We start from the raw sequence: 22,018 nt of genomic DNA on the forward strand, positions 1-22,018 counted from the left end.
AATACACACAAGACGAGCTTGCCAATTGGGCCAATGCGTTCCAACTCGGCCCCCTTGGCATTTCCCCGTCTGCTCGCCGTGCGGAACATGCTAGATTAGGGCACGCCCGACCTTGGGAGTCAGCCGCATAACCAGCTGAGCGCCCAAATTCCAGCAGCGGGCAGGGTGGGTGTGTATCGCGATAGCAAATCTCGATGCGGCCTTTGCAGCTTTGCGCCACACCGTCGCAACGAAGTGGAGTGGAAGGATGCTATTTATGTCGTATGATTAGGTACCTACATAGGGGTAGACAAGAATTCTAAAGGGGGTTGGTCTCACTCGGTCTTGGATAGGTTTGAGGAATATTGCGTAGTCCCTGCCGAGTGTTCAACTACGGAGATCCAATCACCCATGCCATGTCGATGGTGACTGCCGGACCCGGAACGCCATATAAATCGACATTAAGCAGCAGTGGTATCATATCCCGACTTCCTTTCCATTTCATTTCCAATCAATGTATCCATCATCGCGCCGTTTTCGTATCTTGTGCATTCTCATAGTTCTCTTCACTGACGATTAGGTATTCTACGCAGCAGCTCCGGCAGCGCATATGGGTCATTAGGCAGTTGAAACAGGAATCGGCGTTTTCAGGCAGCACGTGGCTGCACTCGCACTGGAAGGTCATCAGAAGCGATGCTCGAAAAGAGACGGTGAGATTGACTTACGCAGACCCAGAATAGCCGACTGCGTTCATGCCTCGGTCGTTTAGAGCTGTGCCTGATTTCCTCCCCCGGTCGCTTTCTTGAGTGAACGGGGGCATCGGATGGGGTGGCTATTTCGTCAGCTTTGTCGATGGCGGCTGCGTTGGGACCGCCCGACTCCGAGGGAGCGTCTGCCTCACCATCGTCCGACCCCGCGACACACACATCGCCCTCGGGTACATCTGATAGATCCTGTTCATCCGACTTCCAGTCCGACTTATCCTTCTTGCATTTACGCCCGCTCAAGTGATCGTCGATGTGGTTGTACCGTTCCTTCCAAGCATCGAGTCCTTTCTGGTTGGTCTCGATGATTTGCAAGCAGAAGCCACACCAGAAGCGAGTTCTCTCGTACTTGGGCCCCGTCCGGCCACGTTCAAGTTTTTCCTCCATCACCTTTCTATCTTCAATGCCGTGGTCCTTCTTGAGGTGATGCTTGAATGTCTCGCGGCGGTGGCACACCTTGTTGCAGACGTCGCAACTCCAATTCTCAAGCTTAAAATGTTGGCTGCTCTCGTGGCGTTTCCAGTCATTCTTGCTGCCAAATGACTTCTGGCAGTTGGGATATGTGCAGCCGTAAGGTTTATCGTGCCGCTTCATGTGTTTCCTGGATCACCATATCAGCCTATCGACACGGTTCAAAAGTTGGGGGTCGAACCCACTTCAACTCGCAATTGCGATTGAAGGTCTTGTTGCATTCGTGGCACCGAACCTTGTTTTTGCTTGACGAGGGCTGTTCGGCAGCAGGCTTCTTCGCTTCTACTAATGGTTCCTTCGTCTTCTCGTATCCGAGTTCATGCATCAACTTCTCGAGCAAACCCTTGTCTTCCAGGTTCTTGATGAAGGCGCTTGCCATCGCTTCGTTGGTCAGTCCCAACATTTCAATGGCATCAATGGCCGACTTCGGCTTGCCTAGAGGCCCCGGGCCTCCTCTATTCCCGGATCTTTGTGATTCAGAGTCGGAATCACCGTTGTTGTCCAAGAGAGGCTCGCCATCGGTGAGCTTTGTGTCTCCCTCTGTGTCTCTGCGTGGCCTAATTCTCAATGAAGCCCTATCTAGCTCGGAAGCCATGGCCAGCTGGTCATGTGGACTAAGAGCAGCCTGACTATCATCGCTGTCAATGGCCATGGCATCCTCGTCGTCAAGCACAGCTACTTCAGTTGGCTCGCTGTCTGGAACACGAGCAACCAATGTGGTGGTGAGAACCATGGCGTCACGATCTAGCTGCTCCGGGCGGAAATCAGGGGAGTCTGACCCGCAAGATTCCCTTGGTGACGGAGTGACGGCCTCCTGAACCTGTTCTTCAAGATTATCGATAGGTATCACGGAGTCCCGGAGGTCATCCTGTGGCAATACTCCCAAAGGTTCAGGTTCGTCCGCATCCTGAGGCTGGCCAGTATTAGTCGTAGTGGATCCGCCAAAGTCTGGTCGCCTCAACGAACTGTCGTTGCTTGGAAGTTGCAGGTCACTCTCCGCGGCAAATGGATCTCCTCCGTCGGCATCACTATTTTCAGACATATCCTCACTGACTTCCGACCCACCCCAAGCTTCGAAACCGACATCACAAGAGTTAGAGGCAAGATTCTGTTCGGGGGCAACTCCGACGGACGTGAGGACCGGATCCTCACTGTTTGGGGATCTGCCAACAAGATTAGGAAAGTGGATCATTAGCACAAGTCCCTTCTGCTTGGCTTGGGTGACTTACTGGACCTTGTATTTCTCAAGATCGACATCGCTATCGATAGGCAAACTGTGGACCCTCTTCAGATGCTGTCGGAAGTTATCTGCCCGTGGCCAGAGTTTCGACTTCCTCGCACACTGGTCGAGGGGGCAGCTAAATTTGATCCCGTTCGTGCCGTGGACACTCTTTCGATGTCGATCGAGATCGTTCTGGGTACCAAACCCGTCCTTCCGTGCGCACCCCGGTTCTGTGCAGCGGTGTGGTCTGGTATGTCTCGCCTCATGCTTGCTGAGACAGCTTTTGTTAACGGAGACCAGCTCAACGGCACACACTCGACTTACTTGAGCTCAGATCTGGTCTTCACTGCGGTATTACAGTGAGGGCAGACATAGTTAGCGGAATTTGGGGTAGTAGCAGTACCGCCCAGACGAACGCTTGCTGGCTGGGTCCACCGGTCTCTTTGATATTCAGAAAGACTCCGGTTCGTTCCTTGGAGTTGGAAACCTGAGAATGCGGTAATGATGGATTCGGAACTTTGGTCATGTTCACCGACAACGGAAGGATTGCCGACGCTCTGTCTAGTCATACTCTCATATCCCGAGTCGGATGGGAGTATGTCCACTCCAACGGCGGTTCCGCAATCCGACGGCAGGGGAGAATTGCGATGTACAAAGAATGACGGGCCTCTCAGCGGCTCAGAGGCCGGTTGGGCTCGCACTCCGGACACCTGGGGCACCCATGGTCCATCCCGAGAAGTCAGAAATTGGTACAGCTGACCACTGCCCAGGCCCGGAATTTCACCAAATCCATGGATCTGGCCCGAACCGGGAACGGGATAGTGGGGCCGTCCAGAGCTCATATCCAGTCCGATGTGCCTGGAACGGCTATCCACGACAGGAAGTCCAGATGATTGTGCAGAGCGGCCATTCATTGCAAATGACTAGGACAGATCAGAAAAGGCAAAACGGGAATATCAGAAGGAAGCATACTTGATGGCGCTCGAGCGGAAGAGAGAACAAAGACTGGCGCGTGAGATCCATGGCGCTGTGGGGAGAGGTCAGTCCAGTCAATTCCTTGACGCCAACGACTAAGTGTTAGTCTGCATTTGTTTTGGCATTTGTCCCCGAGACGGGAGTTGCAAGCGACCGCAGACTCGACGGCCAGGATTAGGGGTTGCAAACAGCAGACGGTGGGAGTCCTGGTTCAGGATTGAAAATATGGGCGACTGACAAAGGTCAAGCCAAGCAGAAAGTTTAGGCAGCGACGGGGCACACTTTGGCTGTCTTGGCGAGGAGGGTTTCGAGCTCCGGGGGCGATGATTTGTATGTCCTGGGCAGTGGGCACAGCCAGGCTCGGTTCTGCGGTTCTGCGGTTCTGCGGTTCTGCGGTTCTGCGGTTCTAAGCACACTCTTGCGCCAGGGCGTTCCAGGGTGTTGTGGGCGTTATCGACGTCATCGAGGCAGGAGAGTGCTTGGGGAGGGTGGAAGAAAGACGAATGCAGCTCGTCCGATAGTCCCGTTCAACAGCGCTTGAGCATGATCTGGACAGAACAGAATGGGGAAAGGGGAGGAGGATGTCTGGCCGATTCAGGGCGCACAAATGTGAGACTTGTCCGCCTCACTTTAAGGCTACCATGCAGGCTGTTCGCCTCACTTTGCTAAACGGTGGTTTACATACCCGCTTTACACGTGAGCTTTAGCCAATGAATGGACTGCAGGGTTGTCGTTCGCAACAGTCTTGATCATTTGATCACGGCAAAAGTGTCTTCTCTTTCAATCAGGGGAACGGTCCTTCTACAAGAATCGACACAGAAGTTTCCACCCATCCTCAGCTTTTGAATTCGAGAACCTCCTGTCGGCGCCTCGTGGCCTCCACCCCGACTGATTCGTAGTACGACTTGTACGTCTTGGCGGTAAAGATGTCTGCGGATCGAGCGAGTCCAGCCAATCAGCAACGGTTCCAGAAGGGAACGCGCCCCCCAGATGTTGACGAACGAGGAGGCTATTGCGATGAGGCGGCTCAGGTATTTCGACAAGGCAATAAACCTATTCTGGTTAGAAACTGCTCCAACACCCAAGTTTCCCCCAAAATCTGTTCTCCCAAGGAAGCTATCGGTCGCACCCTTATTATGTCTCATACCTGTCTGCATTCACTTTCACATCAGATCCACAGCCACCTCTGGCATATCTACAACCACCCCTGGTGAATATGCAAAGATAATCTTCCGTAGTATCCGTATAGTGGTCAGATATGAGCTTGTTACCTTCACCGGTCCTCGTTCGGGACCCGGGTTCCCCGGCGGGATAGAAACCTTTTGGTCTCTTTTGCTACTACTTCTTATAAGCGTCAAAATACTTGCTATATCAACGCTGTGGATTTTCACACCCAAAAGATAAGTTTCCTTTCTTTTTGTCCTTTTCTCATTGCTGAGTGCGAATCTGAAGAGTGTGGTAGATAGGACTGAGGGAAACCTTGATATTGCAGGCGACCCCTGATGGTCCATAGGATCCTTTGTGAACCCTCGATTGCCAATGGTGCAAAAAGATTTGTGTAAATCACCAATTGAAAGTGAGCGTTTCTTTTCGCCGATACCAGGTTTCTCTGCAACTTGCCGCTGACCTGGCCCTTTTTGTCTCGTCGTACTCGGGTGGACTTGGTAACGCGAAGTCGAGGGGCTCATTCCATTCATTGGCAACACTCCTCGTTGCAAGCGCACATTGAGCTACTCTTAATGTTTAAGATCCAGGGACATTTTGCACCGTGATGCTCCTCCGTGCTCGCCTCTAGAGCTCACTTCGTGCACGCTATCGCCAGCCATATTCTTTGCGAAGTGAGCTCGGCTATCCTAGTTGATCTTGGCTCGCTCTCAGAAGGTTAGTATGTATGGGCTGAGTTCGGGGCCTCTCTTTCCTCGTTTCCAAAACCTCGAACGGTCCGTGCCGGCCTATCGGGAGCCGCAACGCCCGCCACCCAGGCTCGAGAGGCCTTGCTAGGTGTAAACATGGTTTACTCGTCCGCCTTTCTTCCCTTGCAGCGATCCGTGGGAACGATTGCGGGATACAGTGCTGATCGTGTTGAGTTGGATAGCCTGAGCGGCATCCATGGTGAAACGTAGCACGGTGGTGTTTGCCGTTCACCTTTGGGGTTTAACGTCCCCCGGTCACGGTCGGCCTCGCAATTACCTACAGAGCACCGTGGAAGTCAAGCAAGGTCGGCTAGAAAGATATCACATAGAGTACGTACGGTCAGGACCCTGGAGCAAATACGAACCCCACGCCCCCCCGCTGGGACATGTTTGACAACGTAGCTGGATTCCCTGCAAGTTGGCTGCAAGCATTGTTTGCTTCCCAGATGTACGTCTTCGGCACACTTCACCTCTCGGCCCGTGCCGCTTCGGACAAACCGAACTCCAGCCAGATGGAAACTAGCAAACTCTTCCATGTTCTTCCACTGATAGTCTTCTGCAAGCCATCTGCAGAGTTTTGATCGCGGCTTGGTGGCCATACGAGTCGTGGCTCCCATTCCGCCCCGCGCCAGACTTCCCGGTGACGAGCGCGGTTCATATCCAGCCTGGACTGGAGGCACTACAAGGTCTTGCCCCCTAGTCCCGACAGATACTGATACCAGGCCCAATCTATCTTGCATCGACGAACCCTCTCCTTCCTTTGGGGCAGACGCGTCGAGTCAATGGTCAATGTGGGGGTTCGTCGACGGGAATGTGACAGATCACTGACAGCTGAAGTCGAGTGCTCTCTGAGCGTCTGAGCAGAAGGGGGCACCTGCGAATTCCCACGTCTCGCAACGCAGTGTCCCACTGCTTTGCAAACTTGTTTGCGTTATGAAGTCAGCTCCTTTGGTCGTCTTGCAGGTGATATCGTCATCGCCACGGATAGACGCCATGGATAGGAGGATATAAAGCAACTCTCTACCGATGCTGTTGCTCCTCCCCCGTTCTGCTCCGGCCGTAACGACAAGAAATCAACAGTCCGTCCTATCGAGCCCTGTAGGTATAGCTTCACTCTCCTTCGTCGCCCATCTGACCAACGTTCCTAGCTTACATGTTCAAGTGTGGCAGGCTCTCATCTATTCAGCCAGGGTCCATCTCGGCAGCTCCTTCAAAACACACTCGGCAGACAAACAATGTGTGATTACGAAGAATTCCTATTTGCCTGTGGCTGCTCGACCATTCGGCTCAAATCCTACTGCCACTTTGCACGCAACGACCCAAACCACCAGTGCTTCGGGGTCAAGAAACTTCGAAATAGCTGGGAGCAGGTCAAAGACTGCGAGGCCTGCTCGCAGCAAAAGACGAGGGGCCAATGGGGGACCGTCCAAGGGTTCGGTGTCGAGGCTGCAAGTCAGTTGCCAATTGGCGTCGCTGCCATAGATCGGCCTCGACGAATAGGGGCTGACCTTGTTGACAGATGGGAGTATAACCTCGTCTTCCCACAACCAATCGCGACGGAAAAGGTGAAGCGTGCAACCTCGGGTTACGCAGCGACCTACCGGTTAATCGGCTTGAGCTTGAAGTGTTTGGGGACTTATGTGGCATTCTGTCCTCTATTATAAGTGTGCTCTTTCTACCTCAGTCCAAGAGTCGGCGTTGACTAGGACGGCTCCACCGCATATTGGGTGAAGTTGAAGCTGGATCGTGAATCTGAGGTTTTGTTGGACATATCTGCTGGCGTTATGGTTTATAATGGAGATATGTAGTATTTTTCTGACCTTTGACTCTTCCCCCCGAGTGGCATCCATGACACTTTATAGGCTAGGCAGTTTGTCTGTTTGCCTCTCACAGCTGCGGTGCCATGTCGACACTCTCCACCTATGCTCACGAGAAACGCAGGACCGAAGTTTCCCGGCAGCCAGGCCTCCTTGATCCTGCTGTCCCTACTGGTCATAATATGCAACAGAAGCTCCTGAGACGCATTGGAGAGGCAACCTCAGGGTGTCAAATGGACAGCCACTGGAGCTGAGGTTACGAAGAGGACAAGTTCTCCAGAAGCGCGAGTCTCAAAAGAAGCACCCTAGGCCCCCTTACATTGAAGATTGGCATGCCACTATCCAACCTCACGACCAGTCCAACTTAAGAAACTACGAGATCGTGCGGCGGGAGAGACGACCCAACTTCGTCGGCGTCACCCGATATAAGCTTTATCACCATGCCGGTGTGCAACTGGTGACACATAGTTAACCTAGTCCGCCGGCCAACGTAGTATGGTGGTGACACAGCCGCGCCAGCAGATGGCCTGGATACTTAACCTTTCCCCGGGGGAAACACTACATGCGGGGAAGGCCGGAGTCAACCTAGTTAGTGCCTCTTGACCTCTCTCTCCCTCGCCGGGCCCTGCGTCGTCCACACGCGCCCCGGACCGTCGACAGGGGTGCATCGGGAAGATCGTGTACCAATTGTGCGAGCCCCAGATTCGAAACGGCCGGCATCAAGAGCCTTGCTAGTAGGAGACGAGATGCACCATCCAAAGGGATCGGGGGAGGGGATAGGGGGTTGATCCCTGATGGGGTGCGTCATACCCCGTGTTCGAAGAAAGGGGTCGTGTTCCCGCAACGGGACTATACGGATATGCACTCCGCACCGGAGGTAGCACGACCACAACATAGGTAGACACTGAAGGTCTCCGCATCAATACCCTCCCGTGATATCTGGAATAACTCATCTTTCGTCTCACCTCTATCACATTGAGTACAATTGGGTAACCATTGCTCTCTCGCGTCCGATTTGCTTCCCTCGGCACAATTGCTTCATACAAGTAGCTAAGACCCCCTCCGACTCGCCCCCCTAATTCCTCAACGATATACTCTCCACGCCCCGCGAGACCCACTGGGCCTCCCGCACAGCATATCCTCACACATAATTAGCCTCAAGCCAGGCCACATGGAAATTTAAATGAAAAAAAAAAGGGAAGGGGGAGTGGCCAAATTGACCAAGGATAGACTGAGGATAATAACAAAAGACATTTGCTCAATCAGCCGTTCACTAGGCATAGAAAGCAACCTAGACAACACAAGAAAACCAACGTTTTCCCCCAACCTGAATGGACATGGGGCCCCCGTTTCCTATTCGATCTGCAATTCGCAAAAAGATACGCCGATACTATGCCTCTCTCCCCTCCTTGCTATCAGAATACATGGCACATTATATATAAAAAAAGGCAAATGGCGTTGCGGTGTAATGTAGTTGACAAAGAGAGAGAGAAAAAGAAAATAGCCAAAAAAAAGCAAGTGACGGCCGGGTCCGGGGGGGATTTGTTGCGTCGGCTGTTGAAACCGCTTCATGAAAACCAGGCTGTTGGATTGACGACACTAGACGCGCGTAGATATTACAATCCCCCCTCCCCCTCCCCGGGAAGAGGGGGGATAAGACGGATGAGTTGCACGCCGCCTTTCACAGCCTCAAGCGCTCTGAGGAAGTCTCGAGTCCTTCTCGTCTCCGAGGGGGAAGCCTCTCGACCTGGCGCTCTCGACCTTCTGGAGGCCCATCTTCTCCAGGCCCGACACCCCGCTGTCGGCGCCGTCGTAGACGATGCCGAGGCCGTCGGCCGCGTCGGCGTCGGCGTCGGCCTCGTCCCGGTCGGCCCCCGCCTCCTCGGCCGCCTCGTCGAGGTTCATGAGGTTGGGCGGCCTGTGGCGCATCGCCCGGGCCCGGGCGAGGGAGATGGTCTTCTGCTGGTACGTCGTCGTGATCGGCTGGGCGTCGTCGCGGTCGATGGTCGCCTTCATCAGCGCTGCCATCCACAGCCTCCCCTGTTTGATGTTGGGGACTGCAAAGTAGTGCACGGTGGGCTTGGTAAAGTTGACCGCCCTGGAGAGCCCCGCACGCGGGGGTACCAGTTTGAAGATGAAGATCGAGTCCGACTCCGTGGTCGGATCGGCCTCGGCTTGCGCGGCGGCGAGTGTCGGGACGTTACTGCCGGCCGGCATCGTCGGCGTGTTGGAAGCCCCGGTCAGGGTGGCGTGCAAGCCGGTGAGTTTCTCATTGTCCGCCGGCAGCACTCGGTGGAAAGATATGTCGATGAGACCCTTCTCTTGGTCATCGTCCTCCGAGTAGTAGTAAGCCAGCCGCCGGCCCTTGAGGACGAAGAGACGGGGCTTCCAGGTCGTCATCAGATTCGAGCTCTTCTTCTTCATCCACCCGGTATAATCGGCATCCACCATCGCCTCTCTGGGAGTACACTTCTGAAGCCCCCGGAGGTATGCACTCGTCTCCTTCTTGGTCTTCTTTCGACCGTTATTCCGACTGGACGCTGTGGTCGCCGTGTTGGGACTCTTGGCGGCGTTGGGGGAATCCAACTCGAAGCTCGGCTCGGCTGACGGCGTGGTAGACCCGGTCCTGGCCGGGGATTGTATTGGAGACTCTTTGGATATGGAGTCGGCCGACAAAGCAAGCTTGGAGCGCTCGCTCCCGGTGACCGCATCCGAGATAGCCCTCAGGCCAAACCCGCCCTTGATACCGGACCTGGTGTACCAGTCGGCATGCATGGCTTGGCGATTCGGGGGCGAAATCGGCGTTATTGGAGGAGGTCGCGGCCTCTCAGTGGAACCGTCAAGGATCGTTACCGTAGGTGAAGGACTGTCTTTTGCCGGGGGTACTGGTCTTATTGACTCGGTAGTAGCGCTGGACGCGGTGCGCCGGTGGATGCTGGCTGCTATTCCGTAATATTTCTGGGCTGCGGTCGACGTCCCCAAGGTTGGCTCACGCACAGAGTCCACACTGCCGAACCTTGAGTGCCTGGAAAGTGCCGTGGCAGTCCGAACCCGCTGCTCTTCTGCGTAGCTGGACTTCCGCGAGTGGCGAACTTGTTCAATCTCCCGCTTTCTTAATACGTTGCGTCGCTTCGAGTCAGCGTCAGTACCAGAGAAGTAGCCGCGGTCAATGTCCACAGCAGAATCCTGAGGGTCAAGATTCGATGCTGTCACGACATCCTGCTGAACCCCGGCCGAAGATGATGGGCGCGGGGCGGAGGCCGTTGCACTCCGAAGGGTCCAATTCCGGTCGAAAGAGGGCTGTTTCTTATGGGCGACAGGGACGGGCTGAGGGGGCGGAGGCGGAAGCATGCCGCTAGTAGCCAACTTGGGGGTTACAGCAGTGTCCAGCGTTGTCCCCGTCAGACGGAAGTCGGTAGAGGAGTGACGACGGGAGTGGTGTAAATCTCGGACGGATGCAGCTGAGGGCCGCTTGATGTGGAAGGGTCTGGTCGGGCTCTCCATCAGTGGTGACACCGGGGTCAGGGGCTGCGTTGGCTCCATCCTTGGTGTTTGTGTCAGCGACACGCGCCTCGTCTGTACCGACGGTGGTCGATCGTCAAGTGGCGCCATCCTCTGGACGGAGCTTGTCAGGGTGCTAGTCCTACTCCTCATTCGTCCCACTGCGTCGGACCCAGCCTCGCTCCCGTACGTCTGCGTCGTCCTCCGCGTGGATTGGCCTTGCCCGTTCACTTCGTCCTGTAGCGCCTTGATCTTCTGCCAGGTCTTGAGCCGACGTCCCACCGAGCCAAGGTCAAACGCTTTTATGAAGAGCGAGGTCTGGTCCATGCCTAGGAGCACTTCACCCGTGATTTCTTGATCCCGGAACACCTCACAATGATGCTTTTCAACACCCGACGTGAACAGGTACTCGGCAACGTCATCGGCCGACCAAGATATAACTTCGGAACGCGAGCGGGTTCCATCCTCCTCTTCGTCCGTCTCCTCCCCCTGTATGTATGACATCCGGTGGTCCATGTGCGAGCTGTACTCGCTTTCGGAGTCGTTGGCCACTGCCCGCAACGCGTCGTTCAGCTGGGGGGAACTGAGGTCCGTGATATGCTCGTTGATGACGTTCAGTGTTTCGTGTAAGACATGGCTGTCTTGACTTGTGCTCGGACGCCCGATGGTATTGATGCCGGATAGAGAATGGGTCGGTGGCGTGCTTGGGACGCTTGCGGCGGGGATGCTTGTTACCGTCTTCGAGGTGAACGAACTCAGAGGCAGGGTAACGGGTGTTGGCTGTGCCGGCTCCGAGGGTATGGGTGGCGACGGGGCGAGGTTGCGATCTTCTACGAGCGGGCTTGAGACGGCCTCTGTCCTCTGCTCGTTGGCCGTCTCGGCAACAGTAGCAAGGCTCTGTCTCGGCGTCGAGTTACCATTCGGGGGGTTCGTGTTCATGGGGGCTAGTCGGGTGTACACTGGTACTGGTTAGTCGGGAAATGCGATGAGAGATGGACCTAGTCGGGGACCAACCTTCTGGGAACAGTCCGCTATTGCCATTGACCATGTGTCTGCCCAGGAACCAGCCATCGTTAAACTCATCGTCCCTCTCAATCAGCTCGACGCGGTCGCCCTTGACTAGACTCAATTCGTCGGAACTCCGGGCTTGGAAGTCATCTGAAAGTAGGATCGCGGTCAGTAAGTAAGAGTAATGGATGGACGATGTTCATCTAAGGGGATGGCAGAAGGAACGGGGAAGGCCAATCGCATCCGTCTCCGGTGGACAAGAAAGCACAACAGGTTGGTTGCACTTACGGATGACTACCAGGATATCGCCCATTTCAGGCCGATTCGATGGTGGCGCGGCCATCTTCGTCCCAGAAATGGCAGCGTGTGAGGGACGCGGGAAACGAGGGGATCAGTAGCAGCCCATAAAGATTGTTGTTGTCCGGACAGGCTTGACGAGTGTTCCGCGAGTGGCCAAACCGAAGAAGGGACTTGACTCGGATGAGAGGACTGGGCGGCGGGGGGTTTCGCCCGCAGGACGGCAGGCGCCTGAAGGAAGAACAGTCGTCGAGTAGTCGTTCCGAGGTTGCTGTGGCGTGAGGGGTGGTTTGGAAGATTGGCAGTTCGAACACGAGACGGAATCGGGCGGGAGTAGATGGAAGGTGCATGTGTATACCCTTAAAGGCAAGCAGGTAGGTATACTGAGATTTAAAAAATGAATGTCTCGGTCGGCAACGGCGTCTGAAGTCCAACTGTTGAGCGGATCATCAGCCTCTTTTGGTCCGGCAAAAGCTGCAAAACCCATCACAGATTGTACGGATGTGGATAGCGCAGAACTAACCTGCCTGACCCCTTCCAGGGACACCCGGCCGGCCTGAGCTAAGGGGGGAGCCACCAAGCCCTGCGCTGGGCCGCTGGCGTTCTGGGCCGTTATCATTGGACCAGCCCAATTTACAGGGCCAAAAAGCGTGGGCTTGCGCTATTGGCAGAGACACTAAAAACTGGGGAGAATCAGAGAGTCAGGCATGAAAAAACACCAAAAGTAGCACGTAGCTTAGCGGCAAGACAGCGAGTCATGCCATGTTTCGTTCCCAATTGCCCGTTTTCACAGCCACTGTCACAAAAAAATAAAAACCCCCCAAAAATGAAGACGAAAATCGGCATCCAATCTGCAGCTTCCTTTGCCACCTTCAAGGCGGCTGGCTAATAATATATTGGTTCATGACCGTCGCCACACGCGACCTTGATTCAAGCCGTCCCTTGGACGCCTGGAGGTTTGGCTTTCCTTCGTTTCTAAGCAGACGTGGCAGCTACCTGTTCCGTCTGCCGCTGTTGTTTTTGTTGTTGTTTTCTCCCTCCTTCCGGGTTCCCAGTCAAGTTCCCACGTGCTTCCTTCTGCCGCTGCAAACTAAACAGATTTGCAATGCAAGGACGGTGTCAGATTTGCCAGACGGAGGAACTTCCAGATCGACAGATCATCAAGATGCGTGCGTCCACCAAAGCTTGGGCCCTGTCGTGTCTACCTATCTGATTGTGGAACACTGAGAGGACATCTATTGTCAATTTATTCCTCTGACCCGGGTTTTGTGCCCTCGGCTGCCCGTTCCTCGACCAGCAAATTCATATATATTTGATCTGGTAGGTACTTGACTGGCCCAACTAACCAGTGTGGAATGTGGATTGTGGAATTCTCAACGGCTTGGTTCATTTTTGAGTACAGCTTCGTTGGGATGCTGAGATGGAGTGGATACCAAAGTTTCCATCACATCATTTAAGGTTAAAAAGGCTTGATGCTTGTCAAAACCAACATCCCAAATCCTGACATGGACCAGAAGTGAAGAATGGATACGGATATGCACTGCATGGTGGAAATGGGCTGATTTAGCGTCTGGTAGTTCCTCAGCTGCTTGAGTGGCACCGGAGCTCCACAGCTATCCAAGGAGCCTCGGCATGTGGCTGCCACAAGCTTCCACTGCATTACTGTGCATATTAGCGACTTGATGTATAGAGAATTGTAGCTAGATTCCATCAACAGCTTAAACTTTGGTCCCTCAGCTAGGAAGTCGCTAGTAGTTCCCTGTGCAAGCAACCTACTCTCACTGCGTGCCCGTCTCCTTAACCATCCCCGAAAACATGGCCGAGCTCCCACTCTACTCGGGCCTCGAGCACTTCCGCGTCACGGGCCCGGCCCCTTTCGTCGCCCACGTCGAGATTCACCGCCCGACCAAGCTCAACGCCTTCCACGAGGCCATGTGGCTCGAGCTGGGCCGCGCCTTCCGCCAGCTTTCCGTCGACCCGGACGTCCGCGCCGTCGTCCTCTCCGGCGCCGGCGACCGCGCCTTCACTACGGGCCTCGACGTCCAGGCCGCCAGCCAGGGCGACACCCTGAGCGGCGGGGGCGCCGCCGACGGGGCGCGCAGGGCCGCACACATCCGGCGGCACATTGTCGAGTTCCAGGAGAGCGTGGGCGCGGTTGAGAAATGCGAGAAACGTAAGGAAAGAGGGGATCTCTGATTTCTGGGCCCTGGATGGCTTGGCTAAAGTGCTAGAACAGCCGTTATCTGCGTCATGCACGGCATCTCCTACGGTCTCGCCATCGACCTCTCCTGCTGCGCGGATGTGAGGATATGCGCAAAGGACACCCGGTTCGCGGTCAAGGAGGTCGATATCGGCCTAGCCGCCGACATTGGCACCCTGGCTAGGCTGCCAAAGGCGGTAGGGAGCACCTCGTGGGTCAAGGACGTCTGCCTCTCGGCACGCGAATTCGGCGCGGACGAGGCGCTCGCCGTGGGGTTCATCAGCCAGGTCCACGAGTCCAAACCTGCCGCCTTGGACGCGGCGCTCAAGTTGGCTGGCCTGATCGCGTCTAAGAGCCCAGTGGCTGTGCAGGGCACCAAGGAGCTCCTGAACCACGGGCGCGATCACTCTGTCGAGCAGAGTAAGTCTCTACAGCTTCCATTTGTGCCGTCCTAGCTAACGCTAGTAGGTCTGCGATATACTGCTATCTGGAACTCTGCGGCCCTGCAATCCGACGACATGCAGGCAGCACTCCTTTCCGGCCTGAAGAAGACAAAGCCTAGGTTCGAGAAGCTGTGAAACTCGTCTTGTAGCCGGGGGTTTTGCTTGGATAGTTTTGGGGTTCGCCAGCCCATTCGTCTGTACCCAGTGTTCTCTATAGATAATCGTGATACCCAATCCTGCGGGCCATCCGCCATAACAGACCATATTCGGAAGGATAGCAGAGTGCAGCAGCGACCGGGACATCGTAGGGATATGGGGGTGACTGTGAAGACCATCTGTGTCGGCGGAGTCTATAAATCATCCATGTCCCCGACTCTGTCCATGGTTTTCGGCGTCTGACTGTTCAGTCCGAGTCGATAAGAGGTTCCTCCGGCCGGTAGGTCTCCTTTAGACGCTGCGCAAGGGTTCAGTAGGCCGTCTGTTAAGGCAGCGGTGGCCTCGTCCGGGAAAACTCACCTCCTCCAGCTTCTGCTTGAGCAGCTGCACCATGTTTTCCTTAACCACGAGTCGCTGCTCGTCGAGGTCTTCGATGATAAAATCGTGGTTTTCACTGTCGAGGTGGACGATTATGGATTTGATCGCGGGCTCGCACTCGACGAGGACGCCTTTGCGGAGGTTTAGCATGAGATGTCTTGTTGAAGGAGTTGCTTCCTACCTCTGATAGCCCGCGGCATCTTGTCTGCTAAAGGAGAGGCCAAACCGTGATCTATGGGAATCCAAGGAATCGTGAATCAGTTGGTAGCTGAGCAACGGTTGCTGAGGTAAGGGTGCACGTGTAGAGTTGAAGTTGGAGGTTCCACTTCGCTATCTCCCGAGCTTGGTGGGGAAGTGGGGTTCGAGCCAATCAGCACATGGTAATGCCGCAGCTAGAGCCCGGGAGTGCCGAACAGTTCCACAGGGATGGGCCCAGAACACCTGATGAGCTCTTATCTGTCAAGTCTGTCGCGAGAGACGACCGTCATATTGCTGCGGTTTGGGATCCAGACACTGTACTGTGCATTCTCTGTGATCCGCCCGAACAGCCCGATATATCGACCAGTTCCTGCACGGTGACGGAACGAACCTAGCATTTCAGTACATTAGCTTCCACCGCACGGGACTTCCTCCCCCGGAAGCCTCCCGATCATGAAGCCGGGGCCTTGACCTGCAAATCTGCTGCGGCGAGTGGCGGTTGCGCATTTGGCAGTCTCACGAACACCATACTGTTCTGGCAGGGACGACAGACAAAGGCGACCCCCCTCTGTTTCTCAAACTACATATAAACGTCCGGGGGAATCATCAACCCGTCTCGACGCCACCCACAAAAACACACACGAACATACCATTCATAACACGGCCGACTACCCCGACCATCTCGGCGCCTCACAGGGAGCAACAACAAGAAGAAAATGGCCACCACCCACGGCTCCGCAAGCTACCCCCTCCTCTCCTCCAAGCCCTGGGCCATAATCGCCATCCCCCTCGGCGTCGTAGCCGGCCTGGCGGCCCTCGCCGTGATCTTCCACACCCGCCGCCGCCGCCGCCTAAAGTCCCGCCTACTCGTCTCGTCGGACCCGCGCGCCCGCCAGGCCCTCGAGCGCGACCTCCAGGAGGCCTGGGTCCGCGGCGCGAGCAGCCACGGCAACAGCCAACAACAGCAGCAGCAGCAGCAGCAGCAGCAGAGGGCCACCACCCGCTGGGTCCGGCCCGCGAGTCGCTGGGCCTGGGCACACAACGTCCTCCAGTCCCGCGCCGAGGAGGGCCTCAACGAGCTCGGCGAGGCGCCCCCGCCCTACGACGCGAGGAAGCGTGACGGCGCCGGTGCAGGCCCGTCGTCCCCGGGACCACCCAAACCCCCGGACGGCGTCGAGCTGCGCGACATGTTGTCCGACGCCGGACGCCGGACCGAAGAAGACGGAGGGGAGGTGCAAGAGGACCACCACCGCCCCGGGGCCAGTGGCCGCGCCGCCGCGGACGCGGACGCCTCGCCGTTGCTGCCGCCGCCGCCCGGATACGTCGAACGAGTGCCCGGCGGACGGGGTGCAGGGCAGCAACTAGACTGGGGCGGGGCGGCAGTTGCGCGGCCGCCCACGGCTGTGCTGCCGGGTCCGCGTTGGGCGTAAAATTGAGAGGCATATCGGGGTTCGGTTGAGAATTGGCGTCGGGTCAGGGTCAGGGTCAGGGTCAGAGGGTTATGTTTGGTAACGGACGCATGATGCCTTTTTGTTCTTCTTTTGCGTGGCGTGCGGCGTTACCGAGCAGTCTTTCTTAATCACCAACATCGCGGGAACAGCGTCTCTTTTTTCCCAGCCATTTGACAAGGGAAACGAGGAAGACGGGCGGGGAAAAAGACCATCGATATCGCCGGATTTTGAGACGGCGAGGAACAAGGCGCTCGTTTTTTGTGTGGTTGGCTATTTTATACCTATTTGCTCGTTCATCCGCATGACATATACGACCTGGTAATTCCTTTCACGATGTGTCACTATGGGCACATAAACGCATCGGAGAGGCAGCCTAGTTGATAGAACACCACAACAACTTTGACATTCTGCCTCATGTCTTCCAATGGTGATTAAGTTATGGACACCTCTTCCGGCTCCGTATAGTTATGTGAGCCGACTTATACTCCATACAAAATGCAAACTATACTTGATACAAGAATGTGCTCTTCGCACAGGCTCACTATGAACCGAACGTTCTACCTGGTTACCCGGTCTCCCCAAATTTTTTTGGCCTGACATCTCAAGATGCCCAGAAAAAGAGACAAGAAAAAATGCTGGGACTCCATGCTTAAAAGCAAGCTCAAAAAATGCTGCCAAAAATGCTGACGGGTGCAATGTTACTGACAATGTAGCGGCACCAAGCCCAAAAGCCGTCCAATGCAGGAAATGGAAAAAAAAAAAAAAGAGAAATAATGACGGCCCAGCCTGACCTACCTTACCTTATAGTCCCAATGCCCATCCGTCCCGCCCCGACAACCTCGACTATTTCTTGTTGCTGCCCTTGTTGGCCTCCAGCGCATCCGCAAGGGACTGCGCAAGCTCCTTGGTCTTGACCTGGAGCATCCACGTCTCCAGCCCGGTTCCGTCGTCGTTGGACGTGGTAATCTTGACGTACTTGCCACCTGCAGGCTCCGGCGTATAGGTGAAGTTTGGAAGGACGAGTTTGTTCAGGGCAACATGCCCGCGGGGTTCCGCTCTCAGCAGCATCCTCACCGCCCCAGTTGTCTTGTGCCTCAGCACCCTCAGAGGACCAACGCCCTGGACCTTCCAAGGGCTTTTCTTGTCCTTGCCAGCAGCACCAGCCTCGCCGTCCGAGTCCTTCCCGCCGATGACGAGCTTGACAGCCTTAGCCCGGACCTCATGCACGACGGACTCGTCCTCCTCGCCCGGCCCGCCTTCGGTTAGCGAAATTTGCTCCTGTGGTGCGTCATCCCCGTCAGCGTGCTTTTCTCGACCATCTTCGCTTTGGGCGCCCGGTTCTGGAGTCCCAGCCGCCGGCGTCGTAGCCAAGCTTGAAGCGCCACCGAAATTGAAAGGGGAGCCTAGGCAGACGAGAATCAATATAATGTTCGTCTGGTGTCGGGCAAAGGGGGCAACTTACTAGTACCTGTTGAGGTCCCACCTGCAGGAGGAGCTAGACTACCAGCGAAGATAGACGCAACCGGCTTCTGCTGGGAGAAGATCGAGGATGCACCAGGTTGGGACGAGTTTGCACCAAATGAGAAGGAAGGGGTGCCGGAGCCACCATTGGCAGCGCCGCCAAACATATTAGCTGGCTGCGCAGCCGGGGCGCTCGCACCAGAACCGCCACCGAAGGTGATGTTAGGGGCCCCGAACGTAAATGGCGAGGCAGATGTTTGGCTGGCCGTGTCTACGACCGAGTTGTTACCAAAGTTAAATGAGGAAGGCGCCGAAGTGCCGCCATTCGAGGCAAAGGGATTGTTGAACGACGACTGTTGCGCTCCACCGGCCGAGAAGGTGAACGAGGAACTTCCGCCGTTGCCGAACGACGATGCGCCAGGTTGTGCTGCATTTTGCTGAGAGGCCCCCGCTCCAAACTGAGGTGCAGGAGCTGTGCTCTGCGGTCCGCCGAAGGGGAAGATGCTACCTGTAGAAGCCGGAGCACTCGCAGCGGGTGCGTTGGCGAAGATGCTAGGCTGTGACTTGGCTGGCTCGTCCTGACTGGCAGAAGTGCCGCCAAAGACCGGCTTCGGTGTCGGAGCTGCGCTAACTGCGCCGAAGGGGTTCTTCGGCTCCGGCGTGGGGGCGGGTTTTGCGGCATTGGTGCCAAAGATAGACCCGGTCGGCTGATTGCTGGTCGCGCCAAACAGCGGCTTGGTTTGCGGCTGTGTCGATTCAGCAGTAGATGCCGAAGGGGCAGCCGTTGAGCCAAATAGACTGCTCGCAGGCTTGGGCGTACTGCTCGCAAAGATTGAAGCAGCTGGCGTTGCCGGCGCTGACGGCTGGGGGAACTTGATAGCGGCAGCGCCGAACAATGGGTTCGGTTGTGAAGAAAGGGGCTTCGACTCGTCGGCCTTGGCCGTATTTCCAAACAAAGTAGCAGATTGGAAGACGGAAGCCGGCTTTGCAGCTTCCGGCTCGGATGGCTTGGAGGTCGTGCTAAACAAAGACGACGCAGAGCTCGCCGGTGCTGGGGCTGCGGTATCCTTTTGCCCCTCTGCCGGTTTCCATTGGCCGAAAGGTACGACAGCTGGGGAGGCGAGTTGAGAGCCGATATCTGCCGCCTTGGCCCCGGTAGAACCGAAAGCTGGGGCGGCACTGCTCGGGAATGGAGCAGGCGACTTCGACAAGGACGGCTGGGGTGTCGCTGATTCAGAGGCCTCCGCAGGGGGTGTAGAGATTTCCTCGGCTTGCTTGGGAGGCTCAGTGACCTCGGGGTTAACCGCCGGGGTCGAAGCCGCCACCTCCTTCGTGGCGAAGAGAGAGCCGGCCGCCTTCTGTGCGGTGGAGTCGAGAGTGGAGGAGCTTGGCCGAGCCAGCGCAGGGGCAAATTTGATTGGCGTGTCCGTATTCCATGTGCTGTTGATCGGGGTGCCATTCGAGCCCTTCAGGGGACTCGCAGACCGTTGCTTCTCAGGAGTGGGCTCCTTAGGCTGTTCGGGCTGCGGTGTTAGCACACGGACGGGTTGGCCGTCATTTCCGTATGTCAGACGATCAAAAAGGCTCCGGCCTTTGGTGCTTTCACCAGTCTCAGAGGAGGCGCTCGAGGGAGCATTGTCGATGGGCTTCTTGGTAAAAAGACCAGTTCCCGCCCCAAACTGCGGAGTAGACGCGCCACCGCTGGCGGCGACAGAAGCCTCCTTGCTCTGGCTGGTCTCCCGGACTTCCGACTCTTCGTCGACTTCGGCCTCCGAGTCCGTGCTAGCCTCACTCTCCGCATCGGCATCGTCGTTGCCGCTCCCCTTGCTAGCATCTGAGAGGTGGCCAAAGATGTTGTTGGCCGTACTAGGCTTTGAGCCGGCATCCAGGATGGATCGCCCCAGGCCACCATTGACTTGCTTCGCGGCACCGGGAAAGGTGGAGCCGGGCCCGAATAACTGCTTCGAAGGAGTGGCAGTCGTGGCGGTGCTCTCGTTCAGTGTACCATTGGCAATCTTCTCGAAGATAGATTTGACCGATGACGATGTCTGCTGCGAAGCCGTCATGGGCTTTTGGAGCTTGCTTGGGTGGTTCTCATCAGGCTCGCCGACTTCCTCAGCCTTGCGCTTAACCTTGGTCGAAGGAACAGCGGCTCTCTCGGTCGCCGGCTCCCGGTCCGCCACGCGGCGCTTGTTGAGGTTAGTAGATGATTTGAGAAGCACATTATCCTTGGAGGCCAATTCATCCTCCGCCTTTCTCTTCCCTAGCCCACCCCGGCCGACAGTGCCACGAGTACCATTTGTCTTGTGGCTTGGAGCTGCGTCCTTCTCGTCCTTCTCGTCATCCGAGGTAGGGATGCCATGTTCCTTCTGCCATTGCTTCCTGATCGCCTCAGACGCTTTGACCGTCTTGAACTCGTAGAGGCCGTATCGCAGCATAATCAGACTTCGGCTCTTCTCGTACTCCTTGGCAAAGTTTAGAATGTTGATTTTCCAGTCTTTCTTCGCAAAGACCTCGTCTGCTGCATATTTGAGTCGCCGCAGGTCGAGAATGCAGAAGAACTGTCGTCGCTGGAGGTCGTCGAAGTCGGGAGGGCAGTAGTCAGTGAGAAACTCGTCGGCATAAATAGACCCAGCGCGATTATAATTCTCCGGTACCTCCTTCGCGAGGCGTTCGCCAGTGAGATCGTGGGGCGGGGAGGGTATCCTCATGGCGAAGAGGTTGGCCGAGGTGGTATGGGTCAGGGCACGACCGTTCATTTCGGCCGTAGAGCCCCTTGGAGCTCTTCCGGGGGTCGTTGGAGGGAAGCTTTCCTTTATAGTGTTGTGTGGAACCCTAGGGGAGAAGGAGAAACTCGGGCGCTCATTCAAGGCAGAGGAACGAAACATGTTCCGTGGCGTGGTAGCAGCGCCGGAGAGGTTGGCGACACGGCGGTTGTTGGCCGAGACTCCGAGGAAGTTGCTCTTGTTTGGGTTGTCGCCAGGCATCCTGGTGATGGTGGCTGCCTTTTGGGTGCTCGTGGTCCCAGTCGAGAAATTGGTAGTCCGGGGCGTGCTCGGAATACGAGCGAAGTCTGTCGCATTGATAGACTGGGAGAGCTTGCTCGACGGGCCCTGCGGTCGATCGATGATCTTTCGGTTCGACAGCTGGGCGGCCGAGGCGCGCTTCGCAGGACTCTCCGGGGACGCGTTGAAACCAACGCGCGGTATTGGAGGAGTGTTGCTCATATCGGCGGTGCGATAGAACTCTGACCTCTGCTCTGGGTCGGTGGGGACCACCTGATTGCGACCCCAAAAGTTGAGGCTGCCGAAGATGCTTCGCTTCTTCTGTGATGTATCCATGATGAAATGCGCGGCGATGGGGAGCTACCGGGATATGGAAGCGCGAGGGCAGAGAAAATCACAAGTTGGGGCTCGCGATCGTGTTTGTTGTCGCTTTCATGGGTCCACGTGGGGAACCGGGCTCTTTGTCGAGCAGGTAGATGGCGAACTTGGTGGAAACGTGCAGGAGATGGCTTTTTTGTTGTTCTCGAAGACGAGTGCTTCCAAGTGCGACCACTTCCAGAGGGCGAAGAAACGCCGAAAGAAAAACGCACAACACTCAAAAGAGTCGCGTCAATCAATGTGGAAAGGCGAGGGAACTCGATGGAGGCAGTCGAATTATGAAGGAAGACCGCATCGAACGATGTCTCTCTTATCGAGGCAGACACGAAATTGAGTGGCGATGGGGGTTCCTTCGGTGAAGTATGTTTTGGGTGTGGAAATCGACCCTCCTTGCTGACACC

General features: G+C 56.0%; 8 protein-coding genes across 8 annotated transcripts; 4 read left to right on the plus strand and 4 right to left on the minus strand.

Annotated features, from left to right (window-relative positions):
* Nucleotides 1-480: 480 nt before the first annotated feature.
* Nucleotides 481-2,962, minus strand: QBC33DRAFT_511985 (uncharacterized protein; the record flags this gene model as incomplete). The annotated part of the gene is made up of 6 exons (XM_060425881.1): nucleotides 481-522; nucleotides 705-1,344; nucleotides 1,400-2,377; nucleotides 2,444-2,716; nucleotides 2,761-2,777; nucleotides 2,840-2,962. The coding sequence occupies 6 exons, from the start codon at nucleotides 2,960-2,962 to the stop codon at nucleotides 481-483; spliced, it is 2,073 nt and encodes a 690-aa protein (XP_060287416.1).
* A 2,131-nt stretch (nucleotides 2,963-5,093) lies between these two features.
* Nucleotides 5,094-6,251, plus strand: QBC33DRAFT_236484 (uncharacterized protein). The gene is made up of 3 exons (XM_060422877.1): nucleotides 5,094-5,292; nucleotides 5,507-5,654; nucleotides 5,888-6,251. Exons 2-3 carry the CDS (start codon nucleotides 5,521-5,523, stop codon nucleotides 6,150-6,152), a joined length of 399 nt encoding a protein of 132 aa, XP_060287417.1. The 5' UTR covers nucleotides 5,094-5,292; nucleotides 5,507-5,520; the 3' UTR covers nucleotides 6,153-6,251.
* Nucleotides 6,054-6,938, plus strand: QBC33DRAFT_236543 (uncharacterized protein). The gene is made up of 3 exons (XM_060422878.1): nucleotides 6,054-6,426; nucleotides 6,495-6,776; nucleotides 6,844-6,938. The coding sequence occupies exons 1-3, from the start codon at nucleotides 6,351-6,353 to the stop codon at nucleotides 6,891-6,893; spliced, it is 408 nt and encodes a 135-aa protein (XP_060287418.1). The 5' UTR covers nucleotides 6,054-6,350; the 3' UTR covers nucleotides 6,894-6,938.
* A 1,892-nt stretch (nucleotides 6,939-8,830) lies between these two features.
* QBC33DRAFT_445189 (uncharacterized protein) lies at nucleotides 8,831-11,993 on the minus strand (the record flags this gene model as incomplete). Its single annotated transcript, XM_060424313.1, has 3 exons — nucleotides 8,831-11,601; nucleotides 11,657-11,800; nucleotides 11,939-11,993. The coding sequence occupies 3 exons, from the start codon at nucleotides 11,991-11,993 to the stop codon at nucleotides 8,831-8,833; spliced, it is 2,970 nt and encodes a 989-aa protein (XP_060287419.1).
* A 1,634-nt stretch (nucleotides 11,994-13,627) lies between these two features.
* Nucleotides 13,628-14,864, plus strand: QBC33DRAFT_527219 (ClpP/crotonase-like domain-containing protein). The gene is made up of 3 exons (XM_060426961.1): nucleotides 13,628-14,120; nucleotides 14,184-14,567; nucleotides 14,616-14,864. The coding sequence occupies exons 1-3, from the start codon at nucleotides 13,763-13,765 to the stop codon at nucleotides 14,723-14,725; spliced, it is 852 nt and encodes a 283-aa protein (XP_060287420.1). The 5' UTR covers nucleotides 13,628-13,762; the 3' UTR covers nucleotides 14,726-14,864.
* Nucleotides 14,798-15,418, minus strand: QBC33DRAFT_236598 (TFIIH subunit TTDA/Tfb5). Its single transcript, XM_060422879.1, has 3 exons — nucleotides 15,306-15,418; nucleotides 15,107-15,255; nucleotides 14,798-15,044 (listed from the first exon to the last, which is right to left on the minus strand). The coding sequence occupies exons 1-3, from the start codon at nucleotides 15,322-15,324 to the stop codon at nucleotides 14,994-14,996; spliced, it is 219 nt and encodes a 72-aa protein (XP_060287421.1). The 5' UTR covers nucleotides 15,325-15,418; the 3' UTR covers nucleotides 14,798-14,993.
* Nucleotides 15,419-16,038: 620 nt separating this feature from the next.
* Nucleotides 16,039-16,752, plus strand: QBC33DRAFT_555699 (uncharacterized protein; the record flags this gene model as incomplete). The annotated part of the gene is made up of 1 exon (XM_060429666.1): nucleotides 16,039-16,752. The coding sequence occupies one exon, from the start codon at nucleotides 16,039-16,041 to the stop codon at nucleotides 16,750-16,752; it is 714 nt and encodes a 237-aa protein (XP_060287422.1).
* A 432-nt stretch (nucleotides 16,753-17,184) lies between these two features.
* On the minus strand, nucleotides 17,185-21,751 carry QBC33DRAFT_236629 (uncharacterized protein). Its single transcript, XM_060422880.1, has 2 exons — nucleotides 18,236-21,751; nucleotides 17,185-18,176 (listed from the first exon to the last, which is right to left on the minus strand). The coding sequence occupies exons 1-2, from the start codon at nucleotides 21,573-21,575 to the stop codon at nucleotides 17,617-17,619; spliced, it is 3,900 nt and encodes a 1,299-aa protein (XP_060287423.1). The 5' UTR covers nucleotides 21,576-21,751; the 3' UTR covers nucleotides 17,185-17,616.
* Between the last annotated feature and the right edge of the window lie 267 nt (nucleotides 21,752-22,018).

The sequence above is a fragment of the Phialemonium atrogriseum genome (assembly GCF_030411735.1).
Source record: "Phialemonium atrogriseum strain 8032-3 unplaced genomic scaffold QBC33scaffold_3, whole genome shotgun sequence".
NCBI lineage: Eukaryota > Fungi > Ascomycota > Sordariomycetes > Cephalothecales > Cephalothecaceae > Phialemonium > Phialemonium atrogriseum.

Bases quoted from the DNA above. Each gene is read 5' to 3' on its own strand.
- QBC33DRAFT_236598 (XM_060422879.1), bottom strand. The intron at 15,045-15,106 runs GTGAGTTTTCCC...ACCCTTGCGCAG, and splicing joins TCAAGCAGAAGCTGGAGGAG to CGTCTAAAGGAGACCTACCG.
- QBC33DRAFT_236543 (XM_060422878.1), top strand. From the start codon at position 6,351: ATGCTGTTGCTCCTCCCCCGTTCTGCTCCGGCCGTAACGACAAGAAAT. The intron at 6,427-6,494 runs GTATAGCTTCAC...CAAGTGTGGCAG, and splicing joins CGTCCTATCGAGCCCTGTAG to GCTCTCATCTATTCAGCCAG. The intron at 6,777-6,843 runs GTCAGTTGCCAA...CCTTGTTGACAG, and splicing joins GTTCGGTGTCGAGGCTGCAA to ATGGGAGTATAACCTCGTCT.
- QBC33DRAFT_527219 (XM_060426961.1), top strand. From the start codon at position 13,763: ATGGCCGAGCTCCCACTCTACTCGGGCCTCGAGCACTTCCGCGTCACG. The intron at 14,121-14,183 runs GTAAGGAAAGAG...GTGCTAGAACAG, and splicing joins GGTTGAGAAATGCGAGAAAC to CCGTTATCTGCGTCATGCAC. The intron at 14,568-14,615 runs GTAAGTCTCTAC...TAACGCTAGTAG, and splicing joins CGATCACTCTGTCGAGCAGA to GTCTGCGATATACTGCTATC.
- QBC33DRAFT_236484 (XM_060422877.1), top strand. From the start codon at position 5,521: ATGGTGAAACGTAGCACGGTGGTGTTTGCCGTTCACCTTTGGGGTTTA. The intron at 5,655-5,887 runs GTACGTACGGTC...GTCTTCTGCAAG, and splicing joins CTAGAAAGATATCACATAGA to CCATCTGCAGAGTTTTGATC.
- QBC33DRAFT_236629 (XM_060422880.1), bottom strand. From the start codon at position 21,575: ATGGATACATCACAGAAGAAGCGAAGCATCTTCGGCAGCCTCAACTTT. The intron at 18,177-18,235 runs GTAAGTTGCCCC...TCGTCTGCCTAG, and splicing joins TGGGACCTCAACAGGTACTA to GCTCCCCTTTCAATTTCGGT.